The sequence below is a fragment of the Falco naumanni genome, chromosome 3 (genome assembly GCF_017639655.2).
Source record: "Falco naumanni isolate bFalNau1 chromosome 3, bFalNau1.pat, whole genome shotgun sequence".
NCBI classification, from domain to species: Eukaryota; Metazoa; Chordata; class Aves; order Falconiformes; family Falconidae; genus Falco; species Falco naumanni.
Window position 1 is genome coordinate 53,556,357 of NC_054056.1, and position 23,753 is coordinate 53,580,109.

The 23,753-nt window shown below is 35.8% G+C and overlaps 1 protein-coding gene across 1 annotated transcript; it reads right to left on the reverse strand.

Moving 5' to 3' along the window:
- Positions 1-2,796: 2,796 nt before the first annotated feature.
- C3H18orf63 (chromosome 3 C18orf63 homolog) lies at positions 2,797-22,097 on the reverse strand. Its single transcript, XM_040586009.1, has 14 exons — positions 21,942-22,097; positions 21,224-21,302; positions 19,770-19,826; positions 18,248-18,359; positions 17,007-17,048; positions 15,985-16,061; positions 14,467-14,576; positions 13,723-13,819; positions 13,536-13,621; positions 12,798-12,975; positions 10,648-11,715; positions 9,598-9,714; positions 6,320-6,407; positions 2,797-2,839 (listed from the first exon to the last, which is right to left on the reverse strand). Exons 1-13 carry the CDS (start codon positions 22,073-22,075, stop codon positions 6,351-6,353), a joined length of 2,214 nt encoding a protein of 737 aa, XP_040441943.1. The 5' UTR covers positions 22,076-22,097; the 3' UTR covers positions 2,797-2,839; positions 6,320-6,350.
- Between the last annotated feature and the right edge of the window lie 1,656 nt (positions 22,098-23,753).

A 23,753-nucleotide genomic window follows, 5' to 3' on the forward strand; every position in this document is an offset into this window, starting at 1 on the left:
AGTCTTTACATCGCTGTATTTACTAAATTACTTTGTGATGTAGTGACATAGTACTTTCAGAAGTCTTAATCTGACTATTTACACCAAAGGAACTAAACAGCAAGCTTCCCTGCAGTTGTAAGCACCTATAAAATAGTTTTTAACTTCTAAGTTCAGATTTGACAGAGAACTTGAGCATATGCCAATTTAAAGTATGTAAAAAGTCCCTCTAGTTTACATCTGTGAAGACAATGGAGGATAAGAACGCTGTCAATTTATGAAAATATGTGAGAAAAGATCACTTTCTGGAAGTGCATATTTACTAAAAAATGTGAACTCATTATGAATAACTCAACTCAACAAATACTTTCTGAATCTGCTAATACAATGGCCAAAGAAAGCTTTCACAACTGTAAATCTGGATCGTCTTAGAGATCCAATCAGATGATTTAAAACTGGTGAAAAAGGTATAAACAGTATAAAAGCCAATAGGCATCAAAGGGCAGGTGATACCTTCTTCCAGCTGACCTCTTCCCAGTTTCTCACACTTGGGAATTGTTTTAATCTTTTACATTTCTACTGGTTCCTGATGTACATTTTTATATTTTGAGGCAGGTTGAGGGGTCTGTTCCTTTAATCTTGAGAAATCAAGCCTGCAGACATCACACATGGAGGCTCCACGTGATCCTAGACATCAAGGGCTCCTGTGCTTTGACAGCTTCATGTGCCTGCCAGAAGTGAGGTTATTCTGCACAGTCAGTAAAGAACTGATTAAAAGGAGAAACTGAGACAGGCTCTTACAACCTCTCCATATAAACAGTGAAGGGTAAGGCAGCAACGAAGGTCCCTTCAGCATCGCCAAATCCTCTGAAGGCAACCACAGCACTGATCCTTCCTCCCCATTAGTGGCATTTCCATCACCACTCCTGCAACCAGTGTGTTTCCACTCACTGTCAACACCTTCCTATATATTTACAAGGAGTGGGTGGGTAGGGTAGAATATCAGGGTCCTCCTGTACAGCATAGCCTAGGAAGTATTTGGCAATTTAGCATGAATGAATAATTCAACATTTTATTTTAAATGGAAAAAATTATGCAATAATTTTTTTTCCTCTGTTTTGAGTATTATAATATATAACACAAAATGACGTAAACATTTGAAAGTGCAAGAATAATGAAAAATTACTTCTTTTATAATAGAAGGCAAATGTTGGCAATTGGCAGCATTTAAAAAGCAACAACTGGAAACAGATCAGATGAAGCCCTAATTTATATAGCATAGTAGAAATGCAACGGCTCTACAGGCATTTTCATACTGTAAAACAAGTAAAAGATCAATTATATATAGTCGGAGCTATGAAAGAATAACTAATCCACAGCATTTGACAAGTAGCCTTGTATACCAATTTCCAGACAAAATGTAAATATAATTTATTTCTTGCTGAGCATATTGCTCTAATTTCTGTAATATTTGTCTTGTTTTGTATTTTTTGTATTATGTATGGGAAAAATCACATGTTGTTGAAGTGCCCACTTCCTTTTAAACACTGGCACCACCAAATTAGAGCTATGTTAGCAGTTACCATTCAAGACAAAAACAAAACAAAACAAAAGTTGTCATCATAGTAGGGCAAAATCCTGCTCTGAGAAATGAGGTAAATAAAAATACATCTATGGTAATACAAACCTAAAAAGGTTTTCATAAAGCACATAAAAACCCATTATACCAATTTCTTTAGGAAAAAAATTTTGCAAATGTATATCCAAAGCAAGTGTTAAACTACAGTTCTATACTGTTTGAGTTTATGAGCTAGAGTAACATTTGATTCTTGTTTTCCAGGTAAGACAATAATATTCCCTTAAAAACAGTGATTATGGGGCCATAATCATATATAGGTATATTTTTGCAACTACACTTTCAAGTAGTCATTGAAGTTACATTTATGCTGATAAAATTACTCAAAGGACAACTATACACATTCTGCATGAACTGCTGAAGAATGGTATTATCAATTAGACAAGAAAATCTTTGACAGAGCAGTTTTATTTCCGAAATTCATTTTCTAACCATTTGACATGACAAGGTATAGTTATTTAGGAATGTTTTACTGATGAAACAAAGAGGCCCAGACATTGTAGCAAAGAATTAAATGTTATTATATGATAAAAAGACAGACTTGAAACTTCAAAATAACTTGGAAGAATGATTAAGTGTGTAAGAAAGTACTAGGACAGATTTTATGTGATTCAAAAACTAACCCATTAGCTAAGTTTTCAAATTCATTGGAGGTTTATAAACCTGAACCATCTGGAGAAGTTGTTGATACATTGATTCACTTAACTGTAGGCAGTTAACCCTCAGTTCTTCATCGAGAAACAGGTACCAATAATGTGAAATAGACATAAAATAGAAATAAATGAAGATAAATGCAATAGAGATAAATTCAGAAAGCTCAGAGATCCTCAAGTATGTTAATGCCCTCTGGAGAACCTGAATGGAGGAAAACAGAAAAAGTTTAGATCACAGAAGAAACCCAAAGACAACTTAAAATCGTACAGTTAATAAGCAAAAAAAAAAGTACTGTATTTCCAGATTTGTATTTGCATTCTGTTTGCAAAGTTTAGATTTAGGACATTCAAGTTAAATATTTGCATTTTTATACAGAACAAGAAATAATTCTCTCTTTGATAAATCTATGGTACTATGCACAGCTTATCCTTCCTCTTAGGCTTAGGGTTTTAAATTTAAAGCCCTCAAAATATTACAATCAGTTGTGGTGCTGGAAGAAGGAACTTTGATTGCAGAAGTCTATTCACACCTTCTTAACTGAGATCAGGTAGCCAAACCATGTTCTTAACTCTACAAGAAAGTAAGAGCGAGAATCTTCAGAAACTATTATTTCGCATATTTAAATGGTTAACCATGCAGTAAATTAGATTACCCCTAACCTGGAAAAATCCTGCAGCAATGAAAGATAGATAGAATAATAGCAATATTATTATGATAGCGCCTAGTTTTTGAGTATGTCTCAAGTATTTAGGTGCCAACAACCTACTAATGTACAAAGTCCAAAGGGTATTTCTGCTACTAGATTTGCTTAGGGAATTAATTTTCTCCCATCATAAAAGAAATTGCATTTTCATTGAAAGACTAAACATTTTCAGAATCTTTTTTCAATGAAAATCCAAATATTTTCACTACATACAATTTCCATGCAAATATTTTCAAATTTAGGTTAAAACTGTTTCTTCATAAAACCAGCTCAAGCTATTATATTTACAGGATATCTTAAAAGTTAATATTTTAGTCTAATATTTCACATCAAGAAAGCATTTGAAAGATGGCTTTGTTGAAATTTCTGTACTATCTCCTTCTAATGAGAAAAGAAATTCATAAATGTTGACTTGGCGTAATCCACCTTTAGAACAAATAGTCCAATAGATCTCTAGCTCTTACATACAAAACTGCTGAGAATTTTCACTGCATTCCATTTTTGTGTAACCCCTGCCTTCATCTTGTCTTCATCCAATATCCTTACAGTAATGGCAGCATTTACTTTCATGTAAAATAACACTATTATTACTATATGTGATTAATTTGTAGCTTCTCATTTGCTAAATGAAATTCAGCAACTAAAACCAAAGGTCAGTATCATATGACAACACAGGAGCAGAGCAAAAGGAAGAGTTTTACAGATGAGTGGAAAAGGCTTCAGAACTTTAGTGGTGCTATTTTTTATACGTCTTTTCTAGCACCAGCATTTGTAATGATGCAAATCCTTCTTTCAAAACATTTTTCTATACTCGTATGGACTCTCCTTCAGAAGCTCTGCTTTTCTGGTTGGTCTTAGAAGCCAAACTTCCCTTCCATGGTAGTTTTTAACCTTGAAAACGGTAGGATGATTTTCATTAATAAAGGACTAAGCATGGAGATATTTTATTTTCAATTTGAAAACAAATGTAAAATAGCTTAAAAAGAATCTATAAATCTCTTCTGAAAACTCTGTAATCATCCAAACTTTCATGTAAACTGAACAACTATTGAGGTCTGACTCTTGAGGTGGTTTTGAACTTCAGATGTACGCAACCTACATTTAGTTGTCTATGTATGTTAGATGTCAAACCTCCTATTAAATTCAATGGAAATCTAGTAGACATACCCAACAGGTTCTACAGAGCTCACCCAGCAACAGGTATTCAGCCCATACCCCGTGGGCTGGGCACCTCAGCAGCCTTGGAGGCTCCCCTGGCCCAGTCTGCCTGGCCTTGAAAAAGAACAATGTATCCAGCGTAGTCCAGACCCCTAAATATGGGGGCAGGAGGGGAGTATCTTAAACTCACGCTTAATATCTAGCTACTCTTTGTATGCCAAAGTAAAGCTTAAGTCCTTCCCCAGAGAGTGAGGGATTGTCTACATATCGGTAAAAACAGAATGAATGAGAATGATTTAGTAGTAGAATCAAATGTTCAACTTCTCTAAAATGTTAAATACTTCTCTCATGTTGCTTTATTAATATACCCACTATTTTCACCAGCAAAACACAGAAGAAAATTAGGATTATGCTGTGATTTCCTGGACAAGTTACGAGGCTGTGCAACTTGGCACATCAGTCATAAAACCTGACTCTTTTTGCAAGATAATTGTAAAAAAGTTTTTATTGTCATGAATTATGGATCCAAGTCCTTCCTGTAGACTACATCATTGAATTCCATTGTAAGACCTTCTCACTCATAAATCTTGCTACACAGTAAATTTGAAAACTTACAAGTAATTCTCAAGTGTTCAAATGAAAACATGCACTCTAAATGCATCTGTAGCAATATGTAATAAAGAAACTAGGAGCAAAGCTTTCCAGAATCAAAACTGTAGGCACAGATCCAATAGGAGAAATTATTTTAGCTCTCGTTTTCTTTTTAAATAATCAACACCAATGAAGAACCCATACCAATGGGATTCTTAGAAATAATATTTTAAACACTTTGTGGAAGACACTATTCCCTCCCCAGGGTTTAAGCACTGCCTACCATGAGCAACTGGATACTTTGGCATTTAACTAATAAATAAGAAAAAATAGATTTTTTTTTTTAATTTAAGTAAAAAAAAGTAAAGTTCTGACCATCCTCGGAGACACCATTTCTGTCCATTGGTCCTCAGTGAAAGTCACAGACTTTGGACCTACACATATCTATGCTGAATCACTAAAAAAGATCACCTCTGAAGAATGACCATGCCTGAACGGCCTGGCTTGAAGCAGGAGGAATGAAATGCTTGACCCAGGAACAGGATATGCTGAACACTGAAGTATGAAGGCCCTATATAGAAAGCTTCCATCCATACAACAGACTTTCTTCAGGGAAAGCAAACAAGTGAAATATACGTTCACTGGAGGAAATTTATCCATGCAAAGAAAGGAAGGACATAAAGCACATCTCTGAGACAAAATGCACATTTGGCTACTTGCTATCATTTATGTTGAAGCCAAAGGCCAGCTTAAAGGATGCACAGTTTATATTTTGCTTCTCTATTGCTATGTTTTTCTATTTGTTTTGTATAACACACATTTTTGTGCCATTTTGTCTGTGTGACCATATTGCTTGCATCAATATTTTCTTTTTCATAAATATCCTTCTATTTATCTCTGGAAAAGTTAACTGTATAGATTACTCTTTCCTGCATATTTTACAACTGATTACTTGTGACAGGTATTAGGACAACAAAACTGGAAAGTTTCATATACTATACATATCCTTAATATTCAAAGGAATATTCAAAGGAAAAGTTTGTTCTATCCTGCAAGACTATTACCGACAACCACACATGATGTGGGTTGCAATATCTGGTCACAAAACTAAATTTATTAATTTTGTGTGACAGACCATTTTGTCTTTGAATTAATCTTAGCACCACAAAAGCATTTAGCCACCCAATTTCATGTCATGATATTAAATAATACATAGAGCTTCACTCTAATGTTTTATGGTTTTAACTTCAGCTCAGATTCAAACTCAGCAGCAAAAAAAACAGATTTATAATAGTCTGAAAGAAAAAGAGACAATCAAAATACAAATTTAAGACAAATTCTGTTTTACTAAGTACAAGATGCCTTTGTATTTAACGTTGCTTGCTAAACACACACACACAAAGCAAAGCTTTATTTGCTAGTGTCCAATAAAACCAAGAATATTAGCTTCTGTTATCTCATTATTTTGCTGTAGAAGCCATTTGTTCAGTAAAGTGATTCCTTTGGAGACAGCTGATATCATTGTCATGATCCAAAAGTGTAGAACAAGTGATATTATTTTGATAAAGAATAATATTTAAAATTTGTGATGTGCATACCTAGAGTTTTCTTTCAGTACTCCAGAACATCCTAAATAGAAGGCTTACTTCTTTTGGCTTTCTTTAACTTGGAATAACCTTCTTCTTTCTGTTAACAAAAAAACAAACCAAACAAAACAAAAAAAAAACCCACCAAAAAAAAGCAAACAAAAAGAAGACAAAAAACAGTAAAGGAAACAAAGCAGAAATACTAAGCTAACAGCTCAACTAAAAAGTTGTTCCTGAGTTAAATGCTTAGTTGAATGATATGAGAATTAATAAAAGTTTCTATTTTCCAACCTAAATATAATTTAAAGTATGTTTACATGTACAGTGGGTAAATAACTAAAACCAGAGCTATTTTGAAAGTATCCTTTTACATGCCAGCAGCCAAGATTTTCAAAATCAACTGATAATTTTTGGTGTCCAAACTTGAGATAATGACAAAGGCTTACTCTTCAGGGAAGTGTTTAACAGTGTCCCCAGTCAGCACTACTGTATTTTAATCTGGAGAGAGGAGGAATCAGACTAATGAACATTGGAGAGACCATCCCTACCCCAGTTAATAGACAAGTCCTTCTCCTATTCCTGAGACTCCAGCTGAAGCTTCCCTAGAGCTGTGCATCTCCCTCACTCATCTCCAGCACTGGCAGCGTGGCCGGCAGACAGCGAGAACTTGCTGACTCCTGCCACTTCCCCAAAGTAGCTTGCAGGGCTCAGGCTGGTACCTGTGTTACTCACAGCCTGCCTGGAGAGAACGAAATGACACGGGGCACTTCTGAGTCATGACTAGGATAGGACAGTGTACCTTCCCCATCCCAGCACTGCTGCCAGACCGGGTACAAGCTTTCTGCTTGCCCAGTCAGCCCAAGCTGTAGAGCTAGATCCATGCTCACAAGCCCTAGTGTGGCTGAATTATTCCCAGTGGCAGGCAAAGGACTTCAGCACGTAATTCATATTATGGTGGAAGTCTCCCTTCAGTACTTGAACCCCTGCGGTTGTTACTCTTATAACCACAGTTATTTTTCTTTGCAGGTTGTATTTTCTTTGTGAGACTGACTCCTGCCTCTCCTGCTGTAGCATTGCAATATTGGGCCAGTAACGCTAGTAAGACAGTGTGGAAGGGCCTTTTCCAGCTGCAGTTGGATGGGGCCAGCACAGAGCAGCTGGGCTGGTGTTTCCCACACCAGCTTCACTCTTCCCTGCTGCAGCCTGAGCTCCAAGGTATGAGTGTGTTCCTGAAGCAGGCCCCTGAGGCTGCTCTACAGGGCCTTTCTGAAATGCATGGATAGCACAGACTCTGTTCTTTTAACTACCATTAAAAGTTACAGAATTGTCTTGTATTTGGCTTTAAAAGCACAACAAAACAAAAAGATGACAGAAAATTTGTTAAGAAATGCAAATTAAATGGAGGAATCTGAATTACGGATACATACTCTTTAAATTCTTAATCAACAGTTAATAAGTATGTTGACAAGGTAAGTTTATATATTGCAACATGTGACTAGGCAAAGCCACTTCAGATCAAGCATGGGTAACAAGACCTCAAACGGACACGCTTGAAATTAAATATAAAAGGCAAGGGAACTGTAAGAGTCAGTCCAAAGAGAATGACATTGTCTCAACATTGCCAACAGAGACTTGGAGATGGAATGTGGTCCTCATGGACACCAAGACGCAAAGACCCTGGGAAGGAGAACTGCATGGTACGAGGAGTACTATGCTGCAACCTGGGACTGAAAGGAACAGCTACGAAAAGGCCACATAACCACTGTCCAGAAGATGGATCACAACCACTGTCGTAGCAACAAACCAAAAATCTTGAACTTCAGGTGAACTTTCTTCATTATAATATCACTATAATACAAAAAGACACCTCCTGGTCTGAAGCTACCTGCCTCTAAGGCAAACCACACCTCAGGCATTCCTCTTCAGATATGTGTGGTAACGCAACAATGCATGGGCCAGAGGAGGAGCAAGGCGTGTTGCTTGGCATAAGAGATGTCTCAGCAACTGAACCTTGAAGATATTCCACACCAAGGATCACGACAATCGGAAGGACTGTCAGGACACTGCCTGGGCCATAGGGATGCCTTGGACCCGTGGTGGTAGCTATAATCCTTTTTTTTTTTTTTTTACTTTACCTTTTCTTCCCTTCCTGTCATTTTATCTATTGCACGCTGCTTTACAGGCAAACAATAAAGTTGCACTGTTTGATCAAAGCATAATCCCTTGGCATGGTCACCTTGATATTTTTTTTCGCACTTTGAAATCATAGTAAACAAACCATCATGAGTCCACTGAGTGGACTGTGACAGGAACCTGGGTGAAAAGGAAGTTAAGTGCATGCTACTTTTCCTCCTGGCTTATTCTGAAGAGTTATTGGACAGTATTTTCAGCTGGCTATTAATAGAAATAATACATATATATCTACATAAGAAAATACAATTGTACTGAGCATGGGAGACCTGGGACCTGTTCCTGCTAATGGGTCTAATTTCTGTGTAGTAAAAGCATAGAGAATGTGGTTGTAAGAGAAGAAGGTAGAAGATACAACTGAGTTTTAAAGAACTGATATTTAGAAACAGAAGTGTAATCCAGTAGTAGGTAAAAGCAGTATTTAAGAATCATAAAAAAATATTTTGAAGAGGAATTTAAAAGTACACAGTACTATCATTACAGAAGCATCCAGAGGAAGAAGTATTTTTTTAAAAATCATATTAGGAACTTATCTAATTGTTGCTGCTGACCCCATCTAGTAATATAATAATAACTTAAATATATTAAATAATTAAGAGAATATAAAGAAACTGAGAATGAATTACAACTAACCTTTTGGTATGCATTTCTACAGAATGTTGCTGAATTCAAGCACTTGAGATGAGACAATTACAGAGATTTTTTTTACAGAGAATTTACCATTGAGAATGCCATAGCTATATTGGGCAGGGTAAAACTTTTCTGTAGAATCAGAAAATCTGCTTCAGAAACATATTTACATTAAGTAACATCAATAAAGGTTTTCATTTTAGTAGCATTTTTTGTAGGAGACAAACATTTTAAATGCATGCTTGAAGTAACAGTAACATAACCAATGGTTAAGGTTAATTTTATCCTAGTTAAGGTTAATTTTATCCAGAGCAGGCTCAGTAAGATTTCTTGGTTTCCCTGTCTTAACTGGAACATGATAAAATGAAAAAAAATGAAATTTCCTTTTTATCTTTTAATGCAGGTCCATATAAACTGGATTAAGGGGTGTATATGGGGGGGGGGGGGGGGCGGGGGTGTGTGTGTGTTACCTGTCTTCTTCTTGCACAACCTTTCTTTACAGATGCTTCCATGTTGTTCTCCTTGATAGAGGAAGTTAGTTTTGAGGTCAGTGTTTCACATGTCAGATATTCGTTCCCTGTAATCATCTTAAAAGTATAGAAGTTTATACCTTCATTAGCAAAAAAAACCCCACCCAGTATTTTTCTACTTGTTAAAATGACCTACTTTTTCAAAAGGTGCCCTCATTAACACAAAGTTGAAATAACCTACCATATTACATGTTATAGGTGAAAAACATGATAAGCACATTTCATCCATGTGCCAAATCTGAGGGATGTCATCCTCACAAAGATTGCACTGAAATCAGCTCTGCCATTTATTTTATGGAAATACAGGCAGAATCATAGAAAAATTTGGTTGTAAAGTACCTCTACTGGTCATCTACTCATAACAGAGCTAACTTCAAAGTTAGATCACATTGCTTTAGGCCCCATCCAGTCAAGTTCTGAGAATCTGAAAGGATAACAACCTGTCTGTGCAACTTCTGCCAGTACTTAACCACTCTCTGTCTGAAGATTTTTTTTCCTTATGCCCAGTAGGAATTTTTCATGTTGAAACTTGTGCTTTTAGTGAAACTGTAATTAAACTTGTATTTGCAAAACTTCCATGTTTGTCTAACAGCACAATGCCCTACACACACGGCAGTCAGCACTACACAATTGATGAGGTTTGGGATTCCTTCCAGGAGCTGTTCATTAATATGGTCTCATATGAAGACATGTTAATCTCACAAAAATCTTGATGAACTGTCTTAAAGAAAGGAAAATTAATTATCCCACTCTAAAAGTCCCAAATAAAAAAATAGTATGTATCTCAGACAACATAGTAAATCATCTTCCCTTTCAGAAAAAAGGCAGCAGTGGCTGAAAACATCAACTTATATGGTAGAGATTTTAGAAAACTATACTGAGAATGATGGTAGAACATGATGAAAGTCATGCTCTTTATTGCTTAACATTGTTTTAGAATATACTGAATTTGTGAGAACCAGTAAGAATGAGCCCTGTTATCTACCATACCTGTTCAAAGTTAGATTTGCAAAGATGACTGGCTGTCTTAGTGACATAGTCCTTAGAATAGCATGCTGCTTTATTTTCTTCATTTTTGGCGATATGCGCTGTATCATTTAAGACAGATTCATGAATATTTAACCCTGCTCCTCCATTTGATCTCTTTGTTTGTTGCCGAGATAAACTGGAATTTGTCATTGCATTGTCTAATTTACAAATCTGCAAATGTACTTTCTTTGACTGCTGTTGTTCTTCAAGAACTTGCATGGTATTTTGACTTGCAAACTTCTTTCCCCTTCTTGCACTGGAAATAGGAGATGTAGATGTATCCAGACTCAGACAAATGTTTGATTTCTGAAGCACTAACCCAACATTCTTAAGAAAGGAAGGAGAATTTGCCATTTTGTAATTGCCTTCACTTGAATTCTCACCTGAAGCTGGGTTATTAGAAAAATCAGAATTAGTCATTTGTCCACCAGACTTTGTTTTCCATTGAAATTGAGGTTTTGTGTATCTTTTCGTGTTCATAGCTTGAAGTACATTGCTATGATTAGAATTTTTGACTGGCATATTTTGAACAGGTTTGCAAACCTGAGTTATGCTGGACTTGCGCACAGTCAGCATAGAAGATGAAACACTCATGATTTTTACTGGTGAATGTCTTTCAGCACTTCCTCTTTTCTTCCCATCTGTTCGGTTTGCAGTCTTTCCATTCATTTGCATCAACTTTCCTTTGAAAATTGGTATAACTCTGCTGACATTTCTGGGGGGAGGTTCAAAGGCTGAATTTACAGGCATTCCTAAAGATTTCATAGCTGGTAACTCTGGTACTCCAGGTATTTGCCGATTCCTCATTGAATTCTCTGTTGCTTCAATGCTAATCTTTCCTGTACCCTTACTGCTACTCGAAGAAGTCTGGCTTTCTGGCTCTTTGATCAAACGCTCCATCCAGTGGCTGTTTTCCATACTGCAAGGTGAAGAAATTCCAGGCAAAGTCTCTTTCCTTAGAGGAGACTGCGTTAGGGATACCACACAAACCATCTCACCCGCCAATTTCATATGCTTCGATTTCATTTCCTGCAACACAAGAGCTGCTAAATTGAATGAACTGGATTTAAAAGTCTGATAGTGCCACCTAATGCATCATTATATGATATCAACCTAATATAAATCACAATATATAACCATAACATTTTCCTATTGTAAACTAGAATGAACTATATTCTTAAACAATAGTTTGTTATCACTATAAATGAAGATTTGTTTCTTCTCCCCTCAGGTCTATGTCTATAAACTATGCTGGAATATCATATTTCTCAGAAGGAAAGACTTAAATTACAGTCATTATCTTGCTTTAGTGTTTCCAACTGGGTAATGCCTACCCCTTTTGAGGGGGTCTGCAGAGAGTTTGATTGACAGGGCTCCTGGTCTCTTAAGACTTCTAAGGGCATCTGTATTCTGAGCAAAAGACAGTTTGGATGTCTAGGAAAACTGCAGATGATGAAGAGGAGCCATTTTAGCTTTGATCACTGAAGAGACATAAACAGCAACTGCTTTCTGAAAGAGGATTATAGTATTTTAGGGTCTCTGCAACTTCTGTCACTATTCTTTGTTCAGAATTAATTACTTCATTTCTTATTTCACACACTACTACTAAAGAAATTTGAGTCAGTCTTTGTCACAACCTCAAATTACAGGAGTTTTAATTGCTTGCCTCCTTTCAATCATCAGCCATGGAGTAAATCTTACAGCTTGAGTGTTTTTAAATGTGTAAGTTCATAGAACTTTATATTTTCCTTGGTTTATCTTTTCAAAGATAAAATTAAGAATAATAATAGGTATTTTTGTTATTGTTATGGAAGAGGTGTGAGAAAGTTCTGGATATCCAACTGTAAAATAAGGTCTATAGAACTGCAAATATTGATAGCAACTAATTAACACTAAGTCCAATTTGTTTATGTATTTGTGATGTGAACAAAAATATAACAATGGAAAATAGCAATATAATATTTAGTTACACATTTAATTAAAAGTTACATCATTGATTGTTGTTTATTGTGAAAAGCATAATTTTATGCTTTTATTTGTGAATACGATAAATTTGTACCATGAACAAAATACCTGTCGTTAGTATGTTTATAAAACAATCTTACACGCACCAGAGCCCTGGAGAGTCCCTCTGTAGCATAAAGTGCTTTACTTGTCATCTTTACTGGAAATCCACATAGATGTGAAAGATTACACTTGATGTCAGAAAGAAAAGAGTTCAACACACTTTCTGAATCCGTTCTAGGGAAATACTGCACTGGCTGACTTCGAATACAACTTAAAGGGTACCTGAGTAAGTATTCAGGGATATATAACAAGTTTCTTTACATTTCCATAATCATGAATCATCTTTGTTGAGAAAAAAAACATGGACATGCCTAAAGCTTTTTGAAAAAGGTGAACAAAAGCACTTTCTTAAGGAACTGAAGTTTATAAAGTTACAGGACTTCAACATGATTACATCATACTAACCTACCACAGTAAAGATTACTCAACGTCAGTAATCATTAGCCTAGTCTTTCCTTGCAGGAAAATTCTCTTTAACACAAATCTTTGTTGGCTGTGTTTTAACAGGAATTTAACTCTTCCTTTTACATCTCCATTTAGAGCAGCATTATAATGTTTACAGTAGCTGTGAAGCAAACTTTTCTATTCAACTTACTATTATTCAATACTAGGACAAAGAGATTTGACTCAATATTTTGTTCCAATTTATCTAGTGAAACGATTCTCCACTGACTTCTGTGAAATTATGGAAGAAGAAAACGTGGCACATTCAAAAATGAAAATGTAGATCTTTGCTAGAAGTGTAGTAGAGGAAATGTAACAAAAATATTCTGAAAGGATACGTAAAGAACCTTTCCCCTATTGGTTTGAAGTAAACACTGAAGTATATTTTGGTCTTTTCAATATCCTCTGGAAGAATATATCCATACTTGAAAAAAAGAAACAAACCGCAGAAGTGTATTATAAATACAAACTCAATAGGTACAAGAAAGGGAGGGAAAAATGAAAGCAGTGTATATTGTTTCTTACCAGATCCTTCCAATGCATCTGAAATTCTTTATATGAATGGAAAGGAGAATCTGGAGGAATTATGTGGCTGATGTTTATGATCTGACCCATTTTCATGCTGTGCATAGGTAAAAAAAGGATGCTTGGAAAGGGTGTCATAAAGCTCAGCTGAAAATATAATGGACTTTTGGGGAAAAGATGTAAAACTTATTTTTGTCATTGGAAGTATTTATGGATTATTTTTATGTTTTGAGGACTAACACCTTTAGCTTATAAGTTTATGCCAGAACTTTCCTGAAGTGTGGAAAAGAGCTTGGCACCTACAAATCCAATTTCTCATCTTGTAATATTCACTTACTAGTGAACGTAGAACAAAAGCAAATATACCATTGCTTCTCATATTTTTTTTATGAAAAGCATAGGTGAAAATAGAGATATTTTGTGACAGAGGTTGAAATTGTTTTTTTCTTTAAATTGACACTTCCTGCTAAAATTGTATTTGAGAAAAATTAATGCTTTTGGATATCACAGAAGTAGCAGAAAGATTATTCCAACTGAAAAATTTAAATGTGTAATTTATGACTCGGTGATTAATTTTTCTCATATTCTATAACATCAAGACCACAAAAGTAAAAAAGAAAGATTCCTAGATGTAAAACAGACTATAAAACAGAAGCATCCTTATCACTAGTATGAAATTCACAATTTGTAGGGCAAACATTTGAGGAAATATTTGTTTCTGTTAAAACGTAAACAGACTCCTACCTTGGCAAAACATAGCACCAGTTACTTAATATGGAATGTTGGTGAATAACTATATTTTCATTGCTGTCAAATAGCTTTAAGGTGTTTGTCGAAATATCAAAATCTTCCAGCTTAAAACAGAAAAAAAAATAAATTTGCAAATATTTCTACAGCAGCACAAAATTAAAATTTTCAAAAATAATTATGTATCACAATACAATGAAGCTTATAAATTATATCCTTTCATCAGTTCTCACAGACTGATTATTTCAGAAGATAGTTCCATTATAAAATTGCACACTATCTTATGTTAGAGCCTATGCTTCCAGAAGTTATGCATGTACAAGGTTTAAATTATTTAAATCAGTGAGATTTAAACTTTATTTGCAGTGTTTTAGTAAGTAAGAATACAGAAGATATTTTTCAAACTAAGAACTGTTTCACTTCCATGCACATTTTTAGAAGTTAAATCAGAAACCCATGTTTGATAGTCTAATAACGGTATATGCCACCTTGCCTAATCAAGTGCAAAGATCCAAGCAACAGAATTAATGGGACATATAGTTTCACCCTGTGAGAAGTCAAAAAAATCACACATTTTCACAATGTGAAAATATTTGACAGTAGGGGCCAATCAAACACTGAGATCAGAGAAACATTTTGTTTCTCTATGGTCTACCAGGGTTTGTGTTTATTCACTGACAAGAAAATTTAGCTATTTCTGTTTTAGAAAAGCATTACAATGATCAAACTGACAATGAAGCCACATCATGATCACTTCCATCATTGCTTTGTGTCACTTTGGAACTGGATTCCTATAGATAGCTTTAATGTTATGCTGTCCAACAAGGTCACAGAAGAAATCCTATTCTATTCTAAGAAAGAAGAGTTTGGAACAGAAACACTTACTTTAGAAGAAACCAGCAAGCCTGACAAATATGCCCCTGTATGTATGGACACATTCAACAAAGGTGTCATGGCTGTCACAAAGAATGGTAGTTTTTTAACCTCAGTCATGATTTCTTAAACAATTTATTAATTATGCTTACAAGTAGCATAGTACAGGCTGCTCTAGTATTTTGGAAGCTGCATTGAAAATAGAAGCAGATTCCAGAATAATTATATACAGGGACTTTAAACATAGCACTGACAACTTACCTGTAGCTTCACTTTTAAGATGCTACTCAAAACTGTCAATGTGTTACAGTGACACAGTGAATGCCTTCTAGAAAACACTGCTAGAAGGAAACCTAGAGTCATAAAGACACTTTACTGCATTCTGTCAGCATTTTTGGAAAGGTCTCTTAAATAGTCTAGGATCTCAACTTTACAATGCTTGCTAGTATGCATCAATATAGATGTAATATGGATGTTGTGCACATGCAACAGATGCAGATAGCAATGAATATGATTACTGTCTTAATGCGATTAGAAATAAGCACTTCTATTCCCATCATGTTAATTACAAGCCACCTAAAAGAAAAGAAGATGAAGATTAATGAGACAAACACAGTCATAGAAAATACAACTTTTTTATACCTGAGGGGGTGGCAACCGAATTGAGCAAGGCTCCACACTGATGCAAAGCTGTCTCTCTGATACACTGAGGTCTATAACTAAAATAAAAACAAAGCACCAAGCCCTATTTTGAACTACAGTTTATCTGTTAGATAGAAAGCTAAACCAAATGTTATTTAAAGTAATTGTTAGTCAAAATGCTGTGAGACTTTCTCAGCATGGAAATTAAAATCAACTGTGAAAAAGTTATGAATTACTATCCGTACAGTACACCTCCCTAGGAACTCATGGCTGCCCATGCAACTGGATGCTTGATACTGATATACCTGATACACAAACACCTATTTTCAAAGCAGACGTAGTTCTTATAACCATTGGCTGTACTGAGTCATCTAGCCCAGTATTATGCACCCCAAAGTGGTCAATAGGAAAGACTGTATAAGCAAGGCAAGCATCTATTGGCACATCTCCAGAACATTCACCCAGCTCTAAGCAAGCTGTAGCACAGGAACTGGGTGCATTATGTTCCCCAACATACGACCCTGTTACACATTTAGGCTCCAGTATCTCCAAATGTAACCTTTAACTTTCATACTGGAATAAAAATATTATTTTGTGACTTTTGCAATAGTTAAGCAGCAAGCTTTGTGACAACTTATGTGAACAGCAAACACAGTACATACAGGACAGCTGCTTTAGCTCATTTTCCTATCTATTATTATGGAACTTTCATATCAGTTGCAAGACTCATAATTTGAGGCAAGTGCATTTAATTGTAATAATCGTAACTTTTAAATGCAAATTTCAGTCTATGGCTGTAGATTAACAGCAGAAAAATTACCTTTTTTGTGGGTAATTTGTCAAAGGTGCAGTTGAACTGGCAACTATTACATACAGAGCACCATCTGCCATCAAGTGTATTTTGGCAGAGGTTATTTCACAACGAAAACTGAAGAGACTGTTGGTAATAGCAAGATCAGGGCAGTATGAAAGCACATAAGAAAACTCTCACAAGTTTGTCATTAACAGAACATTGTACTTACCAACAGCATTTTGCCTTCCTGAATGAGACAAAAAATCTTTTCCTTAATAAATAAAATAGATAGACATTATTTTCTAAACCACGTGTCTAATGTCATAATGCAAACAAAAGGAAGAAATCACACAGTTTCATTTATGTGTCATGAATGCTGAAAGATTTGTTCCTTTTAAGGAGAGACAAACCCCTCTATCAATGAACTTTTCATTGATTCATTAACATCTTGTATCAAAACCAAAAGATCTATGAAAGCATTGAAGTGGACAGCAATTTATACATCAACTTTTCCTCCCAGTAAGGGATTTATACATAGAACTATTTTTAATTGACTAACAGTTAATAAAATTCTTAGGTTCAGAAGCAAATCTGTAGAGTATTACTACATATTTTACCATATATCATCTGTTTTGCACAGTTTTAGCAACATATGTGATTAGACAAGCTGCATGTACCAGCGTCACATTGCTGTTTGTCAATGTCTTTCACTGAAATCAGTTTTATATCAGCTACCATCTAGCCCTCTACTTCCTGCTACTCCTGAACAAGGTGATTTTATTCAGAGCACTCTGCGTTTTGAAGATGCTGAAAACAAGATACTGATATTGTGGCTGGAAATAAGACAATAACATATACACTTTTCTCAATGTATATTTGGAATGACCTATACAATTTCTCTACTTAAGAGCACACCACGGTATCTGAAACATATCTGGTTTTCCATACTTTGGTAATTCACATTTATCCCACACAGGAGTTGGTAGAGAGACGACAGGCAAAGGAACTACCATCTAAAAAGACGGAGCTTGGTAGATGGAGATGGTGTGACAGAAAAACCACTTCTGTATTAGAAAAGCATGCAAAATATGTGCAGAAATGCCACTGATGAAAGCATGAATCTGAAAAACAGGGCCAATTTTTAGAAGACATTTACTGTCCAACAATACTTGGTTTGGAAATTCTTAATCTGGTATGTTGCATTCAGCTGAAATAATTATTTGATCTATGACAAAGCTGAGGAGGAAGATGAAAAAGTGAATGGTATGTCCATTCAGATTGTTAACTTGAATCATTGAACTTAGATAACGGAACAATAAAAACTCAATCAAAGAAAAAATATCATAGGATAAATGAATGAAATAATATAACAACTGAAATAATGATGGGAATTAAATAATGGAAAATAAATGCAACGATAAAGAGCTGGAAACTAAATGCTCGATTCCCTGAACCTGGTGAGTCAAATACCTTGCACCAAAAGATGACCAGCCTTGTTCCATCTGGGTGCAAGTCTAGCTGTAAGTGTGTAGGAGAGACAGGTCTGGAGAATGGCTGGACTAACTGTTTGTGGTGCTTCCAGCTAATAACATCAGTGAGGGGAAAAAAATACATTATTAATAATTTAACAGATTTTTTAAAGGCTTCAGTCAAATTTTAATCAAAGGTAATCAAAGATCTTGGAGCCAAATCCTAGTACTTGTTATACATCTCTACTTTTCATCTACTGAGTTACAAGAGGAAGTTAGCGTAATATTTGATGTGGACATTTAGATGTCATGCATCATCAAAGTAAGCTGCCCTACAAGTCATGTAATGTTTTCACAGGGCTAATAATAGACTTGGGGAAAAGATTAATTGAACTGTATTGAGTACTTCACTCGATATGCATCTCTTTCCAGACAATAGGCTCAACATCCAAAATTTACATGTATTAACTCTACTGTCAAGCTCAAGACAAGAGACATTTCCCTACAATCAGAAAATAATAGATAAAAGTAGCTTTATTCACCCAGCAGTACTACTTGCCTGTCCTGTATAGCCTTCTGTTGACAGTTAGCATTAGTCGAGAAACAGAAACTAATTACAGTGGGTTAAAAAAACTTAACTAATATACCTCCAGGAGGATGTTTCTATTAAGATCCTGCAAGGATCTGCCTTCAGCTCATGGTGATTAAGTACACTTTGTACTGCTCATCTGCTGATGTTAGAAAATCTAACCATGACAGGTCAGTTACACACATCACCATAAAGCAGTTTTGTAAGGTAAGCATATTTGAACAGTATTTGTCTTACTAATCCAGACACGCATTTACACTTCTTGGAACAAAGAAAAATTCACCCAACAGGCTGTGCAAATGAGTCACGAGAGCTACTGGCTTGGATTACAGTCTTTTGACTCAGCAATTTCAGTGTGTCCACATATATATTCATAAAACCCACAGACTTTTCATACTAGAAGATAATAAAGCACATGGCATAATGGTCTAAAAATGTATCGGTTGTTATGTTCGTGGGTTCCATTTCTTCTTTTTGTTTTGTTTCTCTGAGATTGTCCTGTACAGGCTGGATAAACATAGAACTTGACTGGGGAGACATTTCAGCTGTCTAAACATCCCCACCGGTGGAATCTACAGTGCACGCACAGAGGGGGTGACACCAGCAGGAGAGCTGCAGGTCTTTGGCCCAAAGGCTGGGTCTGTCATTGCCTTGAGGTCAAACCCCAGTGCCCCGAGCAGCACCAGGATCTCACTGCAGCAAAGAAAACTAGTGAAATTGCTCAGGAAATTCTTAAAACTTTTGACTCTGAGAAAGTATACTTACTATACCCAGATTTGTAAGAGACATTTTGTCTATGGGACAGACTTTTTTACCCTGGAACTTGGCTTCTGTAGTGCAAATTGTATGCCTTATGAAAAATACTCATCTCTGGCAACAGGAATTGCAGACAAGCATAACAATCTTAAGAACTGTGACATCTTTCAGTACTTACAGTAGCTCCTTGTTTCTCTATGTAGGCTTGACATATTCCTGATTTGTAAAATGGTATCTAAAAATAAAAAAAATAAATACAAATTCAAGTGTCTGAAATTAAAGGGTGTTTTATCAAATGATAAATTAAATTCTGGTCCATCAGTGACTTTGCCTAAGAAAAACATGCTAAGGAATAGATAAAGCAAACAACATATCCTGTATTTTAAAGGAGAATGATAACTAAAATTAGTTCAGGGATTTGTCATAGTGTAATCTTACTTCCAGCGAAAGATACATTAAAAGATTGCCCAAAACGAAACTGGAGAACTATGCCCTGGCTGCTCTCATTGTAAATTGGATGGCATTTTACCAATTGAGTCCATTCTGTTCCGCAAAGGTTCACTATCTGAAAAGGCCATTTCATCAAAACATTAGAAGACATAAGCTGTAATTGATATTACTAACGCACAAAAATAGAAGTTTGCTTTAAATGAGATATTTTACCTATCCTTGATCCTCAAAGAAGCATGCATGTATGTGGGACAGATACACTTGACTCCTAGCCATACTTTAGCTCAGGCTGAGCAAGAAGCAACAGGCCTTATGTCCTTGGGGTGAACTTGTGAGCTGGAAAGCCCCTGGCTCATGTGCAAGGGAGTGAAGGTGTCCTGAAATATATTTTGAAAGGTTGTTTTGAACCCAAAATTACAAGATAACCAAAGTACAGAACAAGACATCAGAGCTAAACCGAAGACACCTGTCTTGTCTATACTATTGAGTAGCAGCCAACTACTTCACCCTGTAAATATTAAACTTCGGATGGGCTTAATTTGAGCTCTCCCTGAATGGCAGCTGGCCGACACACCAGGTGACTCTCCCCTTGAGCAGGGACACTTCTCAAGGTTAGAAATTCCTTACCTGAGATTAAGTGAGCCTTCCTTACTCAAGGCGGAGAGGTCCCTTACCCATAACAGAACCTTGGTGACTGAAATCAGCTGAATTAACACTATGAAGCATTACCAATCTATGTAGCTACACAAATATTACCAACTTTATATGGATAATTCCATTAGACATGAACCATTGACCAAGTCCAAACTAAGACTGGATCCAGTCACATCTAGGCTCCAACAAGGAGTTTAGAAAGAAAGGGTGTCCATTCTGAACCTCATGACTCAGCAGAAGGATCCTCTTTACTCTTTACACCTCTGGTCTCTATATGAGTTACTCTTATTTAATTTTCCCTTGCATGCTTCTTCCATGCCTTATAGGTGAACCTTGCCATCAAACTTATTAAACCTTTTCAAACCACTGTTACAACTTTGTTAAATTCCATTAAACTTACTGAGCACTCTCAAAGTAATATTTTACCTCAATAAAATATATTGCTACTTCTGTCTTTTGAGTGAGGTGCACTATGCTCATCTGCAACAGTATGTAACTACATATACTTATTTACACAGCGATACTGACCGCCATTACAACTGAAATTTGATTTAGTGTTCCAATAACAGGTGCAGAAAGGATGTCTTGATGCAGGAATAATAACCGTCTATAAAAAAAAATAAATTATTTTTGTACTTCATTTTCTCAGCTGAAATTTATTTTCCTCAGCTTCTGCAAACATAATACATTCCACTTTCACTTTGTTCCCAGTGGTTCAGTATAATATATTGGACTAGTCTAAGTTACTTGCTCTCAACCCACCCACAGTGGTCTAAGACAAAGACAAAGGCCTTTGGCACACAGACAGAACTCTCCAAAAGTTTTCCTTTTGGCAGAATTCCTCATTTATCCCCTTTCCTATTAAAGGGAATGACATAATATTTGGTGAGCACTAAGGAGTGTACATACGCTTTCCGAATATTCTTTTCACTCAGTCTCAACCCACAGAAAGCATTTCAACTTTGCAAGTGAACACAAATTAATTTTAACTTTTTATTGATTTGGAGTAGGCAGCTTTGTTAGTTTCAGCTGATGACATTTAAAACATAATGGAAATGTGAGGGTTCTCCCCAGCAGCCAGCAAGTCCCCCTCAAAATAACCCTTCAGTTTTGAACAATTTTTTACTGTTTGCTGCTGATCAGAATTTTGCTGATTTTATTAAGCTTAATTCTATTACTGCTAATAAAATATTTCAATAACAACCACCAAAAGCTTCTGAAAATAATAACCCTCAAAATTCTTTACCTGCAAATCTTTATCTGTGTACTCCTTGTCTCAGTTTCTGGTATATGAGAACTCAGTGTTACTGTAGAGGCACAGAGATTTTGTAGATCTGGCAGACTGACAAAGAACAAAGACTGGTGCCTGGTGTCATTCATGATATATTGTTGATTGCTCCAAAGTGGCACCTGGGTCTTAAAATGAAAAAAATATTTCATTTTCATAAGGCAGATATTTGTTTACAGAACTTTGTAAGTATATGGTATCAAGTAAATGAATAATCAACTACCTTCTGATTAAGATTAGGTAGGCAATATACCATAACTTGGTCAACTGAAACAGACAGCTCAATATACTTTTGCTATAGATAATGCATTAAACTTGAAAAAAATACTATTTACAAGAGTCAAAATATTCAGAGTAAAGACAAGGACAAAAGCATTCTTTCCATCTTCTTCTCAGGCTACGGTGGGGCTGGAATCTATCTAGGATCCAAGACTGTGATGTTAGTCACCTCCTGTGTGGCAAGAAAGTTTAATGCCCAGGAGCTCAACAGAGATCTCACTAGTCATACAAAAAACTGTGGCTGGCTTGTGAGAGAAAATGAAAACCACAGAAACATGGAGGCACACTGGAAATCTTTTCCTTTTTCCCCACAGCAGGCTCCCTTCCTAGTGATACAGGGAACTTGGGTGCTCCCTGCTTAAATCCATCTCTCTTCTCAAGCAACAGTATGTTGAATAATTCAGTGAACACTGTATTCTAACCTATAAAGAACTGAGTCTTACAGTGGACTGAAATCTGTACTAATCCAGAATCTCATTCAGCTATATGATTAATAAAGAACACAGACAATTTTCTCTCCCATTCTTGCTCTCAAATGAGAAATGTATAAAGAACAGCATTTTGTCTTGGTGGGAATTTTTAGTAAGTACACTCCTACATATGAAAACGTAGCTGGTATTTGGAGTGGAATGTGATTAGACATATAATGGTTCTACCAAAGCTGACTCTCACATTCTAAGCTTTCCTTTACAATAGAAATTATTATTTACATTTTGTGTTCAAGAGTATAAGGCAGTTTTGAGCTCATACCACAGCTGTTATCTTGAAATGCACATAACCTGATATTTCAAGTGAAGTTAGAATACACAGTATATGTTCATTGCCATACCACTAAGCAGACGTGCTGCAACTCTGTCATTTCTGGAACTTCCTAAAAAGCACCAAAAAGACGAACCAAGAGAACCAGAATTTCAGACTGAGAACGTGATCCTTTGGTGCAGTACTAACAAATTTAATATGAGTGGAAGTAATATGAAGTTATGGCTGTTACCTGCCCCGTTAGATGCCTGTTGTATGCTCCTATGTACTGCCAGGCTCAGCATAAAGGAACTAGAATATTTATGAGAAGAACACCTAACATTTAATTATTTAAGGAAAATACACCTTTTAACTATAGCACCTTCTTTGAAGTCTTTCAAAGAAAAACAGGCAGGTGGAAAGTCTGCTTATTGTGAAAATCCAGGAACAAACACTGCACACCAGAAAAAAGCTGTTTTAATAGTTCTCCCTGCTCCAAACCCTAAAACCCTTCTGGGAAATGGTCTTACCAGCACAGTGAAGACAGCAATAAATACTTTGTTTCCAAACTTTATGAAGTCACCAGTTATTCACCTGAAAAGCACTTTTGAAAATCATGATTAAAAAGACAATGAACTGGAAACATTTTTTGAGGAACAACGTGAAGGATATTTTGCTGTTCTGATTTTGCTTTCCCCTACTTACAGTGTAACACATTAAAAAGATTAACCTCAGTCATATTCTAGAAAAATC